At 45.5% G+C, this 21,947-nt stretch overlaps 1 protein-coding gene across 1 annotated transcript in view; it reads left to right on the top strand.

The window, feature by feature from the left end:
* LOC147432025 (Tetratricopeptide repeat (TPR)-like superfamily protein) overlaps positions 1–21,947 on the top strand; it is a 198,294-nt gene that overhangs the window by 10,093 nt on the left and 166,254 nt on the right. The window contains exon 3 of the mRNA XM_086491834.1: positions 672–727. Within this exon, the coding sequence (XP_086347960.1) occupies positions 672–727 (56 nt within the window). The remainder of the gene's footprint in view (positions 1–671; positions 728–21,947) is intronic.

Here is a 21,947-nt window from a genome sequence, read left to right as displayed (position 1 = left end):
TGAAATGTTCACATTTGAATCATTTAGTATGGGATCCACAAGAAGGGAGTATTCTTGATGCATCACTAGGGGGAGTAGCAGAGCATTGTGGACAGAATATTCCTGGAGCCATCCTAAAACAGAGAATCGTGGTGCATCATTGCACATCGATGACTACAGCATTGTGATAAAGTAAGTGTTGTTTGCTAAGGACCAGGTGAATGAAGATGGGTCCTTGGGAAAAAAAAGTAGTCGCTTTTTGAAAGATTTTTTTTTTTTTGCAAAGCAGTATGTGTGAGCTTTTCATTTCTATTTAATTGCATCTGCACTCCGCAGACGCCAAGATTGTCGTTTGTTATCAGGTTTCCAACTGACAATCTCTCTCTGAATTTTTAGATCCTGTCGGGTGGATGTGTGAATTGTGGGTGTGTGACTTCAATCCCCCCGTAGGTAGCTTTGCTGTGCTTGACCTTAGGTGAATGACATGCAGTCTTCAATAAAAAAACATTGTAAAGAAGTTACATCCCTCATCTTGTGGGAATGGCAAGAATTGTCCTGGTTTGTTCAATATTTGTTTTCTGAGCCTGCATGTTGTTTCTTCTTGAGATTGGTTAGTTATCCAATAATAAGTGAATGAACTTATGGAGCCACAGGGATACATTGAACAAACTATATATTTTGCGTGACTGCAGAACTTCAGTGGCTCGCCAAAATCAGATGACAAGCAATTATCAACTTGGCAGTCTGAGTAAGTTTTTGTGTTGATTCATTTAGTGATGACAGCTGTCTAGAATAATTTTCTTGTGTAAGGATAGTCTTTCAGATTTTTATGCTTTGGGAGCTTTGCATAGTAAAACTAGATGTTCTATATATAACACACATCCACAGTACAAAAAAGATAATGCTTAAAAGCTGGTTGGAAACTTCAAAGCGAAAAACTTCATGTAGAAAACATGGAAATAACTCATGTATAGCCAAAATCATACATGTAGATAGAAGGAAGAAGAGAGTCCTCTGGAGTGAAATGAAAAATTGCTGGAGACACATACGATTGAGGTCAAAGGTTCAGAAGGGCGTAATCAGGAAAGTGTTTTATGAAACCCTCTTTTCTAAGAGAGAGGTAGAATTTGTGAATACCAGGCTTGACTCATCCTATACCGTGGCTCTTGCCATAGTTGCATAGGTTTTAAACTCCAAAGTTTTTAAAAGATTTTCCATTTTCAATGGTCTCTTCCCTAAAATTATCAAATAACTGAAGACCTGGAGGTGTTTTTCAAAACTTTTTTAATAAAAAAACATGACGCATATAGGTGCACATGAGTTATCTTATATGTAAAAGAACACTCATTGAGATTCAAAACTTTACAATAATTACCTCTACTAACTTGAAACCTTAAACTATGATTTCCTGGATAACCTAACGAATTTGGTCATGACTCGTCTCGTTTTCATATTTTAAGGCAAGAAGCTGATTGGAGCAGTTGGGGTATGAGTCGTCTGAAGGAGGTATATGCAATAAGTGTCTCAACTCTAAAAGACTCAAGAATAATAGCAAACTCAAAAAATGACACATCCAATCCAAATTGTAAACATAGATGGATCATGAAAGTAATAAACCATACATAGTAATATGCAATACAAGGCTTAAGAAATTTGTTTCAATTGATACTATCTAGACCTTTGAACATAATGTAGCTCTTGCAATGAAAACCAAAGAAGTTTACTATCAAATTATCGTAGCCAAGAGGTTTTCAACAACCCAAATCAGACAAACATGAAAGGAGGGAAGGGGGGGGGGGAGAGAGGAACTTGTGCACTCGCACATTATCCTCCTCGACAATCGTCTAGCCCATTATAGCCTTCTCGTATCTGCCATGCTCTCAATCCAGTAATTCGAGTTAAATTTTCTTTGCTGTAACTCGGCATCTGTCGTGGTTTCTGTCGCTTATGGGCGCCGAACATTTTTAGCCTTACCCCCATCCTATCGTGCCGTGCCACCCCTGCTAGCATTATTGTTGTATGTTGCACAACCAAGCTCATGTGCGCCAAGCAAGCTCACGCCAACATGCCAAATTGCTTGGGTGCATCCTTTTTAGCCCGCAGACTTGCCTAGGCGGCTTGCAGGGTTCGTGATCTGCGTACTTGCAGCAACACTGTGTTAGGGGCTCATTACCTGCATGATATGGTTCACCCTATTAGGGTTTGTGAAACGAACGTAGGGAGTGGATCTCCCGGCTACACGGACCGCCTACAGACACGTGTCGGACAAACCACCCGACCATAGCCACCATCCGGCAGCTCCCCCGTGCTGGGGCCAGCGTCTGAGGACGTAAGCGTACACTTGTAAGACCGAGCGTTCCATACCACCTGGCCTCACCTCCTCGAGGTGACCTCGTGCACTCCTAGCCTCGCAGGCTAACCACTGGCACTCTGTCAATGGGGGTCGATAACTACAAATGAGGCCTTGGCCTCCCTTTTATAATAATTGGCCGGCCACATTGGCCTAGTTCACACTACGTCCGCTCGGACACCGGAAGCCCATCCCGATGGCGTCTGGGCTAGATCCCCTCTCCTGTGAGCGGGACATAACATACTTCCCCCCTTAAGAACCATTGATGTCCTCATCAATGAAGTGGGGATATTGAGCTTTCAAAGCTCTAACTGGTTCCCAAGTAGCAAACCTTTTAGATTGACCCTTCCATTTAATTAAGTACTCGTCATAAGCCTTTTGGTGCAAATGATAGGTACGATGATCTAAAACTGCCTCTGGTTCTCGAGGAATATACTCGGTTTGCATCTCTTGCCATATATTTTCCTCGATAGGCACAACAACGTCGGCTTTGCCTAATTTTACTTTAAGGCGGCTGACATGAAACATTGGATGTACACTAAGATCCGAAGGAAGAGCCAGTTTATAGGCAACTCGGCCAATCTTCTTTGTGATCAAGAATGGACCACAATATCTAGCTGAAAGCTTATAATGCTTTCCCGTTCGCATAGTCTTGGAATCCTTGGGTATCTTCAGATAGACCCATTGTCCCACATTAAGAGTCCTTGGAGAACTCTTTTGATTAGCATGAGTAGTGACTCGATCACGAGCCATTCTTATACCATCCTTAGTCAATTCGAGCATTTCTTGCATGTCATACAGGAAATCACAAGCTTGGCGTTCCTTGACTTTCTCTAAGCCAATAGCAATTGGGGATTTAGGCTCAAATCCATACATCAGCATGAACGGGCTAAATCCAATAGCAAAATGCTTGCTACTATTATAGGCAAACTCTAATTGTGGAAGATACCTTTCCCAATCAAACTGCCTGTGAGAGACATAGGCTCTCAACATGTCCTCTAACGTTTGATTCATCCTCTCAGTTTGTCCGTCGGACTTAGGATGGTTAGAAGACGACGTACTCAACTTCGTTTGAAGATGAGCAAACTTATCTCGCCAAAATCGGCCAGTGAACTTAGTATCTCGATCACCGTCGATATCCTCTGGCAGACCATACCGCTTATGAAGCTGATCGACAAATAAAACCGCCAACTCATGGCTTTTTATTGTCGACTTCGTTGGTATAAATTTCACCATCTTTGTGAGTCTATCGACCACAACCCAAATGGCGTATTTGCCCCGACTAGTATTTGGCAAACCAACGATGAAGTCCATGGAAATAGTTTGCCACTTGGCATGTGGGATTTCCAATGGATGTAGCAGGCCAGCTTTCCCAAGGCGCTCTGCCTTATTGACCTGACACTGAGCGCATCTCTTCACATAGCTCTCTATGTAAGAGCGCATCCTTGGCCAGTAGAAATATCGTTTGACCAAAGCCAAAGTTCTTTGATGCCTGGGTACCCAGCGCTAGGAACATCGTGGCATTCACATAAAATCCTATGTCGAACCTCATCAATTTCCGGCACGCAGACTTTTCCATTTCTGAACAATAGTCCACCTCTAATGGAATATTGTCGCTGTCTTGTCTCTCCGGCACGACTCACTTGGGTCTCTGGACCACCCAAGCCTGTACGCGAGTCATGCCCCGCTTCGACCTCGTTCCATATCTTGCCAAAATAGCTATCAGAACGACATAGCCCCTCGAAGAGAGAGATAGAAGTCCGTCGAGATTTCAGCCATAGACAAGGCATTAACCTCAAGAATCGTGCTGAGCGCATCGGCAACTCAATTGCTGGATCCTTTTCTATAACGGATCTCAAAGTCAAACTCTTGCATAAGCTCAACCCATTTAGCCTTCCGGCCTCTGAGATCACCCTGATCACAGACGTAGCGCAAGGAGTGATGATCTGTCCACGCAACAAACGTAGAGCCATACAAGTAGTGTCGCCATTTCCTCAAGGCGTGGACTACGGCGTAAAGCTCCATCTCATACGTTGGATAACGCATCTCAGCATCAGAAAGTTTCTTACTTTCAAACGCAATAGGACGTCCATCCTGGTATAATGCCGCACCAATGGCATAATCACTAGCATCCGTTTCAACCACAAACGCTTTGCTAGGATCCACAATGTGCAATATTGGCGTAGTAGTCACCAAGTGCTTTAGTGTCCAAAAGCTCTTGTCGAAACGCTCATTCCAGACAACAGGGGGATTACCTTTACGATGAGGACCCGAAGTCTTCGGCCCTTTCACCCCTCCTTTTAAAAGTTGCGTAAGCGGAGCAGACTTTAGAGTAATCCTTGATAAATTTGCGAAAGAATCCTGTAAAGCCTAAAAAGGACTTTACTTGGCGCACATTCTTCAGAATGGGTCAATTTTGCACTTTATCTAACTTTTCAGGGTCGACGTGAATTCCATCGCGAGTAATGATGTGACCCAAATACAGAAGCTCTTTCTTGAAGAATTCACACTTGGAAGCCTTAGCATAAAGCTTCTCAGTTCTCAGTACTTCGAGAACAACGCGTATATTCGCTAAGTGCTCATACAAACTTCGGTTGTAGATCAAGATATCATCGAGAAATACAACAACGAAGTTGCCTAGAAACGGTCTCAGCAGATCATTCATCATCTGCTGAAACGCAGCTGGAGCATTGGTTAAACCAAAAGGCAAGACCAAAAACTCGAAGTGACCATAACGTGTATGGAAACCTGTCTTAGGAATATCTTCCAGTTTGATCCGTATTTGATAATAGCCTGATCGCAGGTCTATCTTCGTAAAATACAACACTCCATGGAGCTGATCTATCAGATCGTCCATGTGCGGGAGCGGATACTTATTCTTAACAGTGAGTTTATTCAACCCTTTGTAATCCACGCAGAAGCGCATACTGTTATCCTTCTTTCGAGAAAGTAACATTGGCGCTTCCCACGGGGATTTACTTGGCCGAACAAAACCCTTGTCGAGATAATCTTTAACCTGCTGCTGAATCTCGTCCTCCTCTGTTTTACTAAACCGATAGGGTTGCTTTGAGAAGGGCTGACTACCAGCCACCAACTCAATGCCATGATCTACTCCTCTCGAAGGCAGCAAGCTAGGAGGTAGATCATCAGGAAAAACATCCTTGAAATCAATCATGATTTCGCGGATAAGGTTGGATTCGTTGGAATCCCCAAGTTCAACAGAAGAACATGAAACATTTTTATGAAATTCAGTGACAGAAGTACCAAGCACTAATGAATCCAACCAAGCAGATGGTACACACTGTTAAAAGTCAACATCAGAAGACTTTATATCTTTATATATTTCCAAAGCAGTAACAACTGGTATTGCAAAACCATTATTTACAGAAATCTGATTACAAAGCGACACAGATACATGAGGCACGTCCTGCTTAACAAAAACAAGAGAGTGATGTACATAGTCTATTTCAATGAGTCTTGTTTATCATAAAACCATGGAATTCCTAAAATAACATCTGCTTTGTATAGGCGCATGGTGTGGAAATCCAGGTTCTCTTTGTAATCAGCCAGCTCGAGCGACAAATTTGGAACTATCCTATTCCATACATCCGTATCCTCGCCACGAGCCATCTTCACGCAATACTCATGGTTACTGTCCCGCGTCCGCAGGCTCAGTTTCTGCACCAATTTTGCATCCACAAAATTGTGTGAGCTTCCATTATCAAGGAGTACGGTCACGTGGTGACCATTGATCTTCCCGGGGAAATGGAGAAGATCGTGCTTATCAAACACTCTCGTGTTAAAAGTACAATTTGTGCATGAATTGTGCGCTAAATGATGGATATCAACTTGAATGACATCCGAGTTACCTAAGATCTCGTGAATGTGAACCGAAGGAGGACCTTGCGGTTTCTTTGTCTTCTTCTTGGGGCAATCCTTGATTTGGTCACCTGTCTGGCCACATCCGAAGCAAGCCCCCTTCTTCACTGTATCATCAATTGAAGCATTTTTGGCTTTCTTCTTCTCCTGAGAAGATCTCGACGGTGATTTGGACTTATGTTGGAATCGGGGTCGCTTCCTCGAAGCACCCTCACCGGATTGATGGTCTGAAGTTCTTTTCTTCTCATAGTTTGCTCCATTTATCAAATGGAATGTCCTGACCTTTGCCATTGCATTCTCGACGTCAATCGGGGCTTTGTCCTTAATTAAGGCCCAATGGTAATCTTCATGTAATCCCAGCAGGTACATGTGCACAGCGTGCATGGAATCCACCTTGCAAACGATGAGCGCTTCTTTGAAAGCCGTGGTGTACTTATCAAAAGATAGAGCTTTCATTGAAAGACTCTACAGTTTGGCGTAAGCTTTCAAAGGATCCATTTTGGCGAAATCCCTCTTGTATTTCACACAGAAGTCAGCCCACGTCGTAGGCTTCTCTGTCATGTCGCGCCACCAGGTAAGCGCCTTACTGCGTAGATAGAATCGTTGAATCCTCCGTTCATCATGCTCCCCATGGAGATCAAAATACGTGGTCCACTGGTGCAACCAGTTATTTACGGCCAGTTCCCTACATCCCTGAAATTTGTAGTTTTGTACGGAATTGTGGCAGTTGGACCACCCTGTGAACGCCCAAAAGCAGCAATCTGCGTCCGCAATTGCCGGAGATGGATTTCGCCCTCAGAAATTCGCGCAGCCGTCGACTAAGCCGTATTTTCTAGAGCGGTAAGTCGGGAACTAAGCCCTTGCACGACCCCTTCGAGAGAGGCCAAGCGAATATTCGTTTGAACGTTCGCGTTTTCCAGAGCGGTAACATGCTGGTCGAAGCTCTGGGAAGTACTTGTAATCCATGTGTATAGAGCATGCGTGAACGGAATTTGAACATTACCTGGCGTGTCGTCACGTTGCACATCCGAGCTGGAGGAGTCCATGGTAAAATCTGTGAAAAGCTGACGGTTTCACGCGAAACTGGGTCCTTTTCTGTACTTTTCAATCGCAAAAAGTTGGACTCCGAAGAGCGCTACGCATCAGCATACGCGTCCGAAGACAAGCAGGTGATGGCGGGAGCGCCGAAGTGCGAGCAGGTGAGAGAGAGGAGCAGTAGAGAGGAGTTGAGGGCTGGAAAACTGAGTTTTTCTGCAAAAACTCACTCTCTGTAAGTGGTTTTTTATAATTTGCAGGTTTTAACAGAACAAGGCAGCGTTTAAAAAAAAAATAGCGCAAGGCCTAAAGGCTGCCAGCGTTAAAAAATTTGCAGAAACGCGTGCGTAGAGAGAGAGAGGAGCACAACGCGTGGCAAATTTTTCCCTGCTTACATGCGTGTGCGGGCTTGTGCTGAGCATGCAATTTCTTGCTCACGTTGGAGCCAACTCGATCCTCCACGCTGGAAAAAAGAATTTGCTACCGCTGTCTTCCCACACTTGCAGTGTTTTGCAGAACCCCTGCTACAGGAGAGGGAGGTGCTTCTCTCTCTCTTTCTCTCTCTCTCAGCGTAGAGGAAGAGGTTAAAATTACTGTATGCTGTATTTCATTAGTGAATTACTTTATGCTGAGTTTTAATTTGAAATCAGCAATTGAATGAAAGATTTACCAATCTCCATTGAAAATCAGCAAATGTAATAAAAACTTGCGATTTTAAGCACTTCCGCTTGCCAAATCGCTGGTTTTTGTCACAAATCAGCAAAACAAAGTGCCAATTTTCACCTGCAAACACGCTCATGAGAAGAAAATAATCAATTAAACTGCTACTTCATCAAAACCTGCGTGAAATAGTGATTATCCGACTCCAACCAGCCCGTAGGTGTGCACACGGTCCATTCCGCAGCCAAGCCAACTCTGATACCATGAAAAGAACGCAGGGAGTGGCTCTCCCGGCTACATGGACCGCGTACAGACACGCGTCGGACAGACCACCCGACCATAGCCACCATCCGGCAGCTCCCCCGTGTTGGGGCCGGCGTCCGAAGAAGTAGGCGTGCATCTGTAAGACCGAGCGTCCCATACCACCCGGCCTCACCTCCTCGAGGTGACCTCACGCACTCCTAGCCTCGCGGGCTAACCACTGGCACTCTGCCAATGGGGGTTGATAATTGCAAAAGAGGCCTTGGCCTCCCTTTTATAATAATGGCTGGTCACATTGGCCGGGTTCACACTACGTCTGCCCGGACGCTAGCAGCCCATCCCGACGGTGTCTGGGCTAGATCCCCTCTCCTGTGAGCGGGACATAACAGTTTGCGAGTAGACTTGGTCACAGATAAGCTTGTTAGCATGGCCTTTTATTGCAGCATCATGCAATGAAGCAGATTTGCTTGCGATAGAGGGGTCATGCTGGTACTTATATCTACCACCCTTCTTTTTGCTACAAGGTGGTAGGTGAGAACCTGCCACACACCCGTTCCTACCCGTCCAGCCACCCGCCCACCCACACACACACACATGACCTCTGCAATTCATGCACATACTCACCCATATATTTCACAAACATGCGCGCGCGCACACACACACACACACACACACACACACACACTTTTTTTTTTGTAAGTCTTGATTGAATTTACAAGTGGGAAACCTCAAACAGAGGAAAACCCCCAATAAAGAAGAGGTACAAAAGACAAAGCATGATAAGGCTTCAAAAACTAGAAACAATTAAAGTAAATCCTATAAGCTTCAAGAGAGATGTCTCCCATATCACGAGCAAAGTGAAGTGCTTGTCCAAGCGGACATTTGAAGTAAGGGAAAGGGTCAATTTCCATGGCATGAAACATCTGAGAGTTACTTTGGTGCCATATGGTCCACATAACCCAAAATCTGACCCAACTGAAGAAGGTGTCAAATGGAGATTGTGGCGGCTGGAGGACTCCAAAATCTAGAATCGTCTATGAACTATTCCGGGGGGAAACGAAGGCACAAGATAGAGGACACTTGGCTGATGAAAGACTGGCGGCAATCCCAATGCGAATGCGTCACTCTCGTTAGCTCGTCAGCCCCATGACATCGAACACAACGGTAGGAGGCGATGCGCCGCACATGCAACAAAGTACCAACCGATAAAGCACCCACCATACTTCCCCATAAGAAAATGCGCTCTTTGAAAGGTAGACGATTCATTCAAATGCGAGACAACATTCTTTGCCACCACAACTGAGAGTGGGAGAGTGACCACAATTGATTTTTTTAATCACTTTTGGCGAGGGGTCGGAAGGAAACACTAAGATAATTGCAAACTACACACTTGGCACACTTTTAGTACTTCAAAATAAGATTGGCGCCCCTTTCGGTAATTCTTTATTATTGATTTGCAAGAGTACAACCCTAGTTGGGTCTAGATCTTCCAGCTTTGCATCCAGATGCGTGAAAGAATGGCCTTCTAGGCACTTATAAAGAGTACAAGGGAGGCTAAAAACAGAGCCCAAAAGAAGAGAGAGTGTCACGTTTGTGACTTAACTACATTACAATACTTACTCGTTGATGCAGATACGCGAAGTGCCATGCCAAGGAGGACCCCTACGCTTGGATGGTTGCGACTCTTCTCTCAAAACACGTGTCTCTTTGCCAAAAGCCACACTCCTTCGACGATTGGTCACACCCCTTCGCTCTACGGGTGCGACTCTTCGCCCAATGGTTGCAGCTCTTCGCCGAAAGGATGTGTCTTTACGTCTAAAGTCATGTCTCTTCACCAAGAGACGTGTCTTTTCATTTGTGTCTATTCGTCTCCTATATAAGGAGCCCTTGTATCACACATTCAATCAATCAAACACAGAGTCTTCTTAAGTCTTTCTTTGAGTTCAGTTCAGTTTCTTAAGTCTTAATCATGAGTTTAAGTACTTAATAGAGGATAGTACCTAGAATCCTTATAGTGGTATCAGAGCAATTTTTTTTCCCGGGACTCGAAGGTTGTGAGCCTCTCACCCTCGCCGCTACACTCTACCCCTTCCCGGAGTTGCATGGAAGCAGAAGAAAGATGGTACGCATTTGCATACAAGCATGAGGTAACTTAAATCTATTCTGTTCCAATTACATACATATAGAACAAAGGACAGGGATGCAAATGTGGGTGTGCGGGAGTGCCACGTACCTGGCCTCCTCATCGGGTGGTGTCCCTTCGAGATTGTGCGCGCACCTCTTCATGTGAAAGGACGGTACCTCTTCACCTTGCTCGCACCCTTTCGCATACGGGTGTGTCGCTTCGCCTGTGTGCCCATTCACTCGGCAAGGGGCTGAATTCCCTTTGTTGGCTGCTGCATATCCAAAGGGCACCTATTCGCGAGAGGGCACAAGGAAGCCACCCCTTCCCTGAGAGTCACGTACACTGAAGGCTGAATTTCTGAAAACTTTGGGATGAGTTTCTTGCCAACGCTGGGCTGCCCATGCTGAAGCGCTGGCTGAAACACATGCACTGGCTGAGATTTTACGCTTCGCTGAAATTCTGCGCTGGGTCTTTGTTTTACGCTAGCAGCAGCCTTTATAAGTTGGAGAACTTAAACATATTAAAATACTAAGTGGCCTACCCCAAATTAACCCCTAAATTATCACCAATGTGAAACACCCTTTTAAGTGCCCCTCTTAAACAAATTCAACTTACGTAACAATAAAAGTACATGCCAGAGAGCATCACCAGATGGCACTACGCTGCCCAAATTTACCAAATGTGAACATTGCCCCTCTCTTCCCTCCAGCGCTGCCCCTGGTCTCTCTCCTCACCAAGTACAAACCAGAACCATGGCAGACGATCACACCTAGTCTTTTCCGTATTTCTCGTACATAGACGAGGTTCCTGAAGAACTCTTGGTGGAAAATCCTGCTCATGTACACGACGCGATTATAATTGCGGATTCCCCGACTCAAAAGCTGAAACCCGTTCCAGACGTAGTTTCCGCTCTCGAAGTATCAGTTCTTAAGCTTATTTAGAGAAACAATTACTTTCGCTGAACAGTCGGCATGGCCGAATCACAAGATGGCGACGACAATATTTTACCCGAGGACCCGATAACAGTTTTCAAAAAGCAGATGGCAGCACTTTCCAAGAGCCTCACATCAATTCACACTCGCTTCGAGCAGATGCAGACACAAAACGCTTCTCAGAGTCAACCAACAACTTCTCGGATAATACAGGCATCTTCTTCCGACGCTTCAGTGGTCGACCAAAAAGAACCACTCAAACATAAGCCTTCGGAACCGAAATTTTCTCACCCAAAGCATGGTTTCTCAGAGACAACCAGACACAAAGTATCTTCATGCGAGCAACAAAAGTCTCAGCATGAATATTCTTGAAATGTTACAATTCTAAGCAGCAAACTTTTTATTGGAATCATCAGCAACAAAAGCAGCAATATGAAGCTTCCAACAGATCATCAACAATATCAAGATGGGCTTACTTAGTGACACAGATATACGATCCTAGTCAAGTACTCGGTCGTGAACGCCGCGACGTTGGACAAGTTCCCCCTCGCGAGCCATGCCCTACATTTAAGTCTTTCTTATCTGATGGTGGTAAAGTTGAAGATTTATTGATCCTTTCCTTGTGCAAGAGGATCCTTCAGAGGTCTAAGAGGCGACAACTCCCTCAGCCTCCCCCTTCTCAATTGGAAGCCTTAATACCCGCTGAGAAAGCTGAAAATTCAGAAGATTCCAATTCTTATGTGACAACAAACAAGCACATAACCCCTTCTTTGACCGTGATCCAGGCAAGAAAATTCGCCTCGTCAGTGCCCTTGCAGAATACAGTCTTTGTTTTTGAACAGATACCAAATGCAGTGGTGAATGATAATTTTTCAAAGTTGAAGACTCCATTCCTTACCTTCAATGATGCAAAGGATAAAGCAGATACAGACTCTTGCAGCACCACTTCAGTCGCTGATAATGAATCATTGGACAGAAACTGTTCTATTGATAAACCTTTACAGATGGATCTACCTCCAAACACTACTCTGTCTCAGTCTACGACATCCCTTCAGGAGGATTTTACTGTTCCAGATAACCAATGGAATACCTTACAAATTTTCAACCAGTGGTCATCACTCAACAGAAAACGCAAATGTGATATTGATACTTTTGAAAAAGATGAGACAAGTTGCAGATATGATCAGTTTTCAGTTTGGCAAAATAGTCATGATCAGTAACAGTGCCATGACGTGGGAATTAACAAAAAGAGCTTTGGATGCAGAAGCACAACAACAATACATTTCCTCCTCCCGGAGTTTGTACAACTACCGTGAGTTTTATTTTAAGAGGGAGGGAATGTCACGTTTGTGACTTAACTACATTACAATACTTACTCGTTGATGCAGATACGCGAAGTGCCATGCCAAGGAGGACCCCTACGCTTGGATGGTTGCGAGTCTTCGCTCAAAAGACGTGTCTCTTCGCCAAAAGCCACACTCCTTCGACGATTGGTCACACCCCTTCGCTCTACGGGTGCGACTCTTCGCCCAATGGTTGCAGCTCTTCGCCGAAAGGATGTGTCTTTACGTCTAAAGTCATGTCTCTTCACCAAGAGACGTGTCTTTTCATTTGTGTCTATTCGTCTCCTATATAAGGAGCCCTTGTATCACACATTCAATCAATCAAACACAGAGTCTTCTTAAGTCTTTCTTTGAGTTCGGTTCAGTTTCTTAAGTCTTAATCATGAGTTTAAGTACTTAATAGAGGATTAGTACCTAGAATCCTTACACACACACACACACACACACACACACACACACACACAGAGAGAGAGAGAGAGAGAGAGAGAGAGAGAGAGAGAGAGAGAGAGAGAGAGAGAGAGAGAGAGAGAGAGAGAGAGAGAGAGTGGGTTGCTTTTATAGGCTTCTCCACGTGGTAGGAATAGGGGTGGCAGACCCGCAGGAATAGGGGGGAAGAGGTAGTGCTAGTACAAGGGAGGGGCTGGCTGCTGTTTATGGTGCAAGGAAAAGAGATCGCTGCTGTTTAATTTTCAGCCGAAAGAAGCCAACGTTGCTTAAGAAAGACACACTGGATGATTATTGCCAAAGGTTTTGGGATACCTATTTTCCAGTGTCCTCGTTTTGGAGAATCACTTTGAGGGGCCAGAGTGAACAGTTTTGCTGTAGTGATTCAGGCAGAGGTGCCTCTTATAGTAGGCACTAGAGAGGAGAGAAGGATATTGAGTCCCCTGATTTTCTTGGGCAATCCTCAATAGTACTTCTCAATCTGTTCTGACAATGGCACAAACCTGTAAGAGGTGACTGGCAACAGTGCGGCCCAAAACTGTTTATTGTACTCTTCCAGGTTCGCACACTGTTTAGCATTCAACTCGTGCCATTCTGTCATCACATCCACTTCAAAAGTGTTTGTCAGCCATGCAGGCGCAAAAAGCTGTTTGAATTGGACCCACGTTGTTGGGGCTTGACCCTGGTTTAACAATGCGGTCCACCATTGAAGCGCATTCCCTTTCAAGAAAGTGGCAGCATTGCGTATCTTTGAAGATTCCGTGAAGTTTCCTCCAGCATAAGCTTCATCGAACTGCTGTATGAAGGTCAAAGCCTTCAATTGGTCCTCAGTTCCTCGGAAAGTTTCAAACTTCACTCCCTGCCCACCTTCCTTGTAATCCTTAAGCTGACTCAAAGGAGCCACATTATCATAAACAGGTGCGTGTAACAGTGGTGCTCCATGAGTGTTCATTCCAGCACTCGCATCAATTGTTTTCCCTGTCATATCTGCATTTTGTACGTATGGCTGCGAAAAACCAGCCATACCAAATTGTGTTCCAGGCACTCGAAACTGGCCATAGGCACTCTGAAAACCTAGTTGGACACCCATGTTCGCGTACATAGGGTTACCCATGCCTGTTTGCATTGTCCCGAACACATTCCCTGGCATATAACCTGTGGAAGGTCCAGCCATAGCTTGAAACACTGAACCACCTCCAAAATAACCAGGATAAGTATTAGGTAATGGAAGGGTCTGACGCATAGCGTATTCATTACTCCCTTGACCATTCACAATTGGTTCCTGTCCAGCTAAAGCAAGTTGCTTTGGATCATTGGACACCGCTAGTTGCTCAACCACACGGGCTTTCCCTCGAGCATCATGAGTCCTCTGTGCATTGGAAATCTCCTTTTCCTGCAACGGCTCAGTCATGCCCTGTGTAGGAGGCTGAAAACCCTGTGTCGGAGCCTGTAAGAACTCCTGCATCCTTGGGTTGTTAGCCAACTGCTGAAACATGTCCATGCAACAACGCAGTTGAGTTCTAAACAACCTGTCCTCTTCTTGAAGAGTTGAAGGAATTTTCTCCGTGCCATGTGAGGAAGATCCCTCTTTAGGTACTTGGTCTCTCTTCTCTGCCATAACGACAAGCTCTGTGTTGCTTTCACCCACAACAATCCATGCTGCACTTTTTGAAGAAAAACTGACTATCCCGTCGATGGAACCATGTAACCGGCCTGTACAACGTAGAGGGCGGTACTATTTCAATTTACCTGTTAACTTTACACAGAGCACTGAGAAGGAAAGAGAACACAGTTGCGTCCAGCGACTAGAATGCCACTCCGCACACGAGACCGACACCCTGTAGGCCCCAAAGACTGGCGCCCCTTTCGGTATTTCTTTATTCAAATTAAGGTAGACGATCCGACCACTTCGCACAAGCTTTCACAAAGCTGTCCAAACCTGGCGAGGGCTGAAAACGCAGGTTTTCGACCTGATTTTGGCAGCATAACGATGCAAAAACCCCTGTAGGTCAAAAGCACCTGTCTAGGACGGTTTCCCTCGCTATCTGGAAGCTTTCTGGTGAGCTGTCACAGAATTTCAGCGGGCTGTAATTCCCTGTTTTTCACTGTCGGGTGCCCAAAAGCCTGTACACGCATCCCAAGGCTCTCACGAGGCTCCCCCGGTGTTCCCTTGCAGTTTAGGTGCGAAACCCTAAACCTGCAGAAAAACACAGTAGGCTGTAATTCGCTGTTTCGGATCGTTTTTAGCGGAGCGAACACACCTACGCGTGTCCCAAGGGCTCCCGCACGCAATGGGACAATTCCCCTGTGAATTGGACGAGTTTTCACGCGAGAAAACTCTCTGAACTCGCAATCTTTCGCGATGGAACTGTGCGTACCTGTGGGGGATTAGCAATTAACTAATCCGGTACCTGTTCAGAAGGCTCTTGCCTTGGCAAACGCGCATAAACCCCCAGAACTGTACATGTTCAACTGAGTAGCCCAACTAGTGGGGCATTACCATATGTGCCAAAAGGGAGAGAGAGATGCACGAGAGCAAATCATCGCGCTACATGAGACAGAGGAGAAGGCAAGCTTTCCATTAAAGCTGTAGACCTGCACCCACTACTCACACACACACTGTAGATCACTTAGAGTAAAATTCAGCCTCCTCTCTCAAATTGTCCTGCAGATGGCTCTACAACTGCCAAGTGTCCAGTTTGCCCCTTTGAGTTAATTCCCTAGTTCCCATTGACTTATAAAGTTATAAGTGACTTTCCGAGTGGCCCAGAGTTCATTTGGCGCACACAGGCTTCCATACTCATCAGAATTCAGTGCTAACTGGCTCGACCAGTCCCAGACTGACCGACCCAGACTCCCGCTGTGAGAAACCTATTCGGCCGCAGCCGTTTCACATTGGCCATGCAATGTCCACTTGCACCTTTTCAAGGGTTCCGGGGAAAACAAGTAAAAATAAAATAAATAAAAATATCTAGTACTTATTTACGGAAGGCAATAGGAAAAATACACCTCCTGGTGACAACGGGACCCGACCTTTCTGGGTCTAGAGAGAGCTCGTATGAATAAATTCAGATTGTAGACGCTTCATGAGTTCTCTTGGAAGGAGACTATCTATGATACCGTACATAGGAGGTCATATGGCAGTTGGATGCATTAGGGGAATAGTGCATCTAGAGCAGAAAAAGTAGATAGTGCCTTAGTTGAGACATGAGGTATCATTAGGATCTAGGAGAGTAGAGGTTGAGAGAGTGAACTTTGAAGAGGAGAGAAGCAAAGAAGAGGACAAGAAGGCTCTAGAGGTAGATAGAGGTGCCTCTAGTCAAACAAGTATACAGACGCAAGGATCCATCGCACGATCTTCCTCTATAGGCTTGCTCTTCTTTGACGGAGATACCACTTGCTTCTCCTAAACCCATTAGGGTTTTTGGGGATTCTATTGTACCTTCATGCAGTTCTGACAAAGATGATGTTCCTCTTGTTGTACAAGCCTATGAGGAGACTTTTTTATGAAAACTAAGAAATTGTCCTGGTAATTCATTGTATATTTTATGGACATTTTTGGCATCACACCTCTGTAGTGATCGGCTTTCTACATTTTTCTCGAGGTTGTTCCCTTGAGATGTTTATTTTAATAGAAGATATGAGAGAGAGAGAGAGAGAGAGAGAGAGAGAGAGAGAGAGAGAGAGAGAGAGAGAGAGAGAGAAAAGAAAGAAAGAAAGAAAGAAAGATTTTTAACGTCTATGTCAGGCCGAAATCGGCCTATGAGACAAATCAAATGTACATGGTGTGTATGTCATCCGTCTATCGGAAAGACAAATGAAACAAAACTGAACTGAATGTAGGTAGTGGGGTATCTGAGGAGGGATGGAGCTCTATCTCTAGGGGTATATGCATGTCTATATGCTCAAGGTAGTACAATCATGAGAATGCATCAAGCTATCTAGCTCCATCCTGTAGAGAGAGAGAGAGAGAGAGAGAGAGAGAGAGAGAGAGAGAGAGAGAGAGAGAGAGAGAGAGAGAGAGAGAGAGAGAGATGTTATATTGACGTCTTCAAAAGGCCAAAATGACCTATGAGACCAATCTGTTACAAAATGGTGAATCTAATACCATGTCTGGGTACAAAAGAACGAGAACAGAGATACTACTACTAGCATCCATCCTCATCTGCACTCTGGATGTCGAGAGAGTATGGCTTGAATCCTCTGCAGAGAGAGAAATGATGATGATATGTTAACGTCTTCAAAAGGCCAAAATGACCTATGAGACCAGGCTGTTACAACATATGAATCTGATACCTTGTCTGGAATAAAAAAGAATTGAAACAAAAAATGCAACTACCTGTATGGATGTGCCAGCTATTACAAAAGGTGCCTAGTACAATGTGTAGTACAATGGGAGATATGGTAGAGATCCATCCGAATCTGCACTCTGGACGTCGAGAAAGTATGGCTCGAATCCTCTGCTGTAGTTTCCGTCGATACTGTGTAGCTCCATCGCGGTCGTCTAGATCTCTTTAGCTCCAATGCTCGGTCTATGAGAATGCGAGTATTGGTAGTATGAGTGCGTGCGGCAGAGCTCTGCAATGGTGGCTGCTCCTTTGGGTGTCCAATATCTATTGTAAAGAAATTTGTAATCTGTCTCTGGGACTCTCTCTCTCTCCAGCTCTCCTTTGTAAAGTGTCTCTATGCCTGTGTAACTCAAGTAGATACAGTCCAAGACATCTTTGATCCTCATAACTCATTACCCTAGATAGAGGCTCAAAACCCTCTCTGAATAGACAATGAAAATGGCCTCGTATCTCATAGTACATTGTGCAATGACATATGGAATGTAACTCTGTCTCTAGCTCTAGATGACATAAGCAGCATATCTTGCTATCTGCTGGTATCCCTCTGAATCTGCAGTCTCAATCTCGAGCGATGTGAGGATGTGCGTATCTGGCCAATGGCACAACGCAAACCATGAGAAAGATGTGTGTCCATGTAGCTAGGTCGAATCACAAACCCATCCCCTGTGAGGTGGAGAAGATGCTCTTTATAGAAAGCCATCTTCGTGCCCAACTCCTGTACCGGCTCTATCCATGTCCTCCTCGTGTCCAGCTGGATCAGGTCGTGACGAATGAGTCTAGTAATCTCCACGCGTGTCAGAGACATCAAGGGTGCCTGTAGAGAGTACTGAAAAGCAGGGAGCTTGTCCATGGTGAAGCCATGTGTCTGAAACCATGATGTCATCTGTGCATACCAGCATGATGTATCCCCCTGTAGAGCTAACTGACCGGAGGACTCTAGGGCCAATCTGGCATATCTATCTCTGGTAGTATCCCATAGGCTGTGTACAAAGGAATCTGATCTGGTAAGCGCCTCAATCTCCATAGAGGGGGCAGCTAATTCCGCTCGTATGATATCATGCGTTACGGAGGCCTTGGCTCTAATCAGCCGAGAGATCATAGATACCAAGGGCCTCTCCATACGTCTCCAACCATCCTGGCCTATAGAAGGTCCCCAAACTTGCACCCCATATAGCATAGTAGAGGCAACCAAAGTATCAAAGAGCCATAACTTTGTCCTAGGTTCCCGGAACTGAACCTGCGAACACATCCTCTCCAATCCTCCCAAAGCCACATAAGCTCTAGTTAGTCTAGTCTCTGCTGCTCTTCTCAAAGAAAATCTCGGCCCAGTAAAGACTACCCCTACGTAAGTGTATGCATCTATATACTCCACAATTTCCTGACCATATGTGAAAGTAGGTGCTGATCTCCTGATCCACAGTGGTGTGGTGTTAAACACCATAACCTTGGTTTTACCAAGGTTTACACACAATCCACTATCCTCTGCAAAACTGTTCTGGTCAGTCAGATATCAACACAATATCATAAGCATATAACAATAATGGGATCCATGTCCCTGCCAGCTGGGCACCTCTGTCACGCTCTTTGTCAATGTAATCACACACCTCATCAACATACTAAATCAAATACCCCTTCCGGAGTGCGTACACTATACATGTCCCATCACTGATCTGTACAAAGCCATAATCCCCCAAATCAACTCTATGGGCACCCCCATCTCCTGTAGTCTGCACATCAATCGAGCTCTCGGTACCATGTCAAATGCTTTGCGGAAATCCACAAAGCTACAATAAATCCGTCTCCCATGTGACCTGCCCTCCTCAATGATGGCTGTGAGTGTCAGAATATGATCAAGAGTGGAGAAACCCCTCTTAAAACCGGCCTGACCCTTTGCTCGTACACCCTCACCCTCTGCCCAATTACTCGAGTGCTGCTCAAGAATGGATGCTTACAACCATGCCAATGTGTGTCCAACCATAATAGTGCGGTGGTTCCCAGGCTCTGTAGGATCACCTACCTTGAAGATAGGCACAATAGTAGACAACGTCCAAGTCTTACGTAACCCCGCACACATGGCACGATTGAACAACACTGCAAGAACCTCCATCAACATATCTGTAGCATGTATAAAGTGCTCCGCTACTAGACCGTCATGGTCCTCATCCTGTCAATGGCCCTCTGTACCATCCCAGTGGTAAAGAAGGTGATCGTAGCTGGGCATGGCTCTGTAGGGTCTGGAAGGGGTTCTTGTTCAGGAACCGTGTATAACGATGTCGCATATTGGCCCCCACACATTAGGTGAAGTAATCATTGGGGGAGGGTGGTGCTCATGAAAGAGTCGCCATGCCTCTCCAGAGTCCCTAATCAAGAACATCTGATATAAATCTCGCTCTATATGAGCGAGGCAAGCTCGCTTCTCCGTCGCACAAGGCGCCGGGAAGCAATCCGAGACCGTCTGTAAGTGATGACTCCTAAAAGAAGATCCTCTGAAGCTGGGGTCTCATCTCTGTGCACTCCTCATCATACCAACTATTCTGGGGTATGCTCTCAGAATGTCGTCTCCTGCCCGGGTGAGTGTGTGGGTATGCCACTAATGCAGCACCATGCAGTGTCTCAGTCAGTAGAGTGGTGCACTCCTCCACTGAGAGGCCTATACCAGCTGTGCCTTCCCATATATGGTCCCAGATCTCCTCTGTATAAACGGAACCAGTCTCTGGTGTAAATGTATAACGGGTGTGTGACCTGCCTCCTGATGTCTGGGCTGTACTATATTGAAATGAAAGGGACATTGTCAAGAGAGCACGATCCACTGCTACGCCCACTAGCCTGGCTCCCATTGTGAAATCCTGAATGTAAGGGACAAAGCTCGGCTGTGTCATAACATAGTCCACTGTACTGGCCCCATATCTATGTGGAAAGCATGTGAAACCGGCTGCTCCAGGAAATCGCTGTAAGCCATTAAGTATGGCTAACCCATGTGTAGTCGTCATCTCCATGAGGTATCTCCCATACTCCGTCTGCTCTTTGTCATGTGAGTATCTGTCAAGTCCCAACTCACCCATATCCAGCTGTCTAAGCATCTTATCTGAAGTATCGTAGAAGACTGTCTGAGAGTTGCTCGTTCGGGCATTGAAGTCCCCTAGGAAAATGACATCACCATCCCTAGAAAACTCCCATATGTCATCGTCTACTATAGAGAAAGGCGACTGCCCTCTGGATGCAGCACATACTGACGTACTGGGAGGAAAGTAACATATGGCAATGTATAGAAATCGACCTGTGTCAGCTCTCAGTCTCACCGACATGTATCTAGTGTGCTCATCTCTTCGTACAATATGTAGTAGTGGCTGTAGCTCCTCTCTAAATAGCACTGCTACTCCTCTTGAACCTCTACTTCCATGCTCAGATCTCGTAGCTGTCCTGTGTGCTGTCTCCCATCTATATCCCACCACATGTGGCATCACCTGTCCAGGGGCCTGGTGAGTCTTTGAGAAGAATATAATGTCCCTGTCTCTGAAATTGTCCTCAAATGCACCAACGTCCAACCTCATAGACCCATTACAATTCCAAATAGAAATCTTCAGTGTGGTCCCATAGGTCTCGCACCGTTCTGCAACGCACCGCTCTACAATCACCACCCGACCATCTCTGTAGAAGGCTATCTTTCCCTTCTCCCTTGCCGCTGTAATCTCTGGCATTACCTCTCTCATATGTGCGAGCTGTGAGAGAGTAAGGTCATCGTCGAGGAAAATACGTGTCTTCTTGAGAGTAGGCCTCTTCCTCAAGAATTCCTTCTTCTCTTCCAAGGAGGGGAAGCGTAGTATGAGAGCTCTCTCCTTTGAAGACCGTCTCGGGCCATCTCTTTTCTTGCCTACTCTCCATGCCTTTGTGTGCAAAGGCTTCTCCACCCCCATCATGGATGTGAGGCTTGTGACCTCTTTCTCCACATTGTTTATGTCCTTGAGGCTGGTCACTCTCACATGTAGAGCCCACATCCGCCTTCTTTGTTCCTCTTCGAGGGTCATGTTGATAAGCGTCGGTGTACAAGGAGCTTCCTTACCTTTCCCTTTTTTGGCGACCTCAATCCATTTTTTGGCCTCGTCCGCCTTCTTCTGTGTCTTTGTTATCATATCCACCCATGAAGACGTCTTCGCCACATTCAATTTCTCTTTCTCTTTGATCATCCTTACCTGTTCCTTGATTGCCTTGATTTCCTCTATCATAGAGGGCTGAAATTCACCTTCCTCTAGTCCACTGCTTGCTCTGTCAACAAGCTCTCGTTTGAGAGCTGAGACTTCTTCTTTGAGTGTCTGTGAGTCCGCCTTGAGTGCTTGTATCTGTGCGTTTAGGTTCTCTTTCTCCTTCTTCCATTGTCTGCCTTTGTTGAAGTCCATCTGAAGGAGGTTGGCCTTCTCCTTCCACCATCCTTCCATCTCTGTTTTCCATTCCTTCATTTCCCTTTCCATTTGCGTCATCCGCTTGTTGGTGAGCATGAAGGTGGCCTTTGCTTGCGGCTTGCAAGTGGGTGAAACATTCATGGCTTCCGTGCCCTATGAAGGTGGAGCAGGGGAGATGGTTTCCATGTTCTGT

The sequence above is a fragment of the Adiantum capillus-veneris genome, chromosome 20 (assembly GCF_014529385.1).
Source record: "Adiantum capillus-veneris isolate H3 chromosome 20, ASM1452938v2, whole genome shotgun sequence".
NCBI classification, from domain to species: domain Eukaryota; kingdom Viridiplantae; phylum Streptophyta; class Polypodiopsida; order Polypodiales; family Pteridaceae; genus Adiantum; species Adiantum capillus-veneris.
Note: the sequence above shows the minus strand (reverse complement) of the source record. Positions and strands in the feature narration are given on the sequence as shown.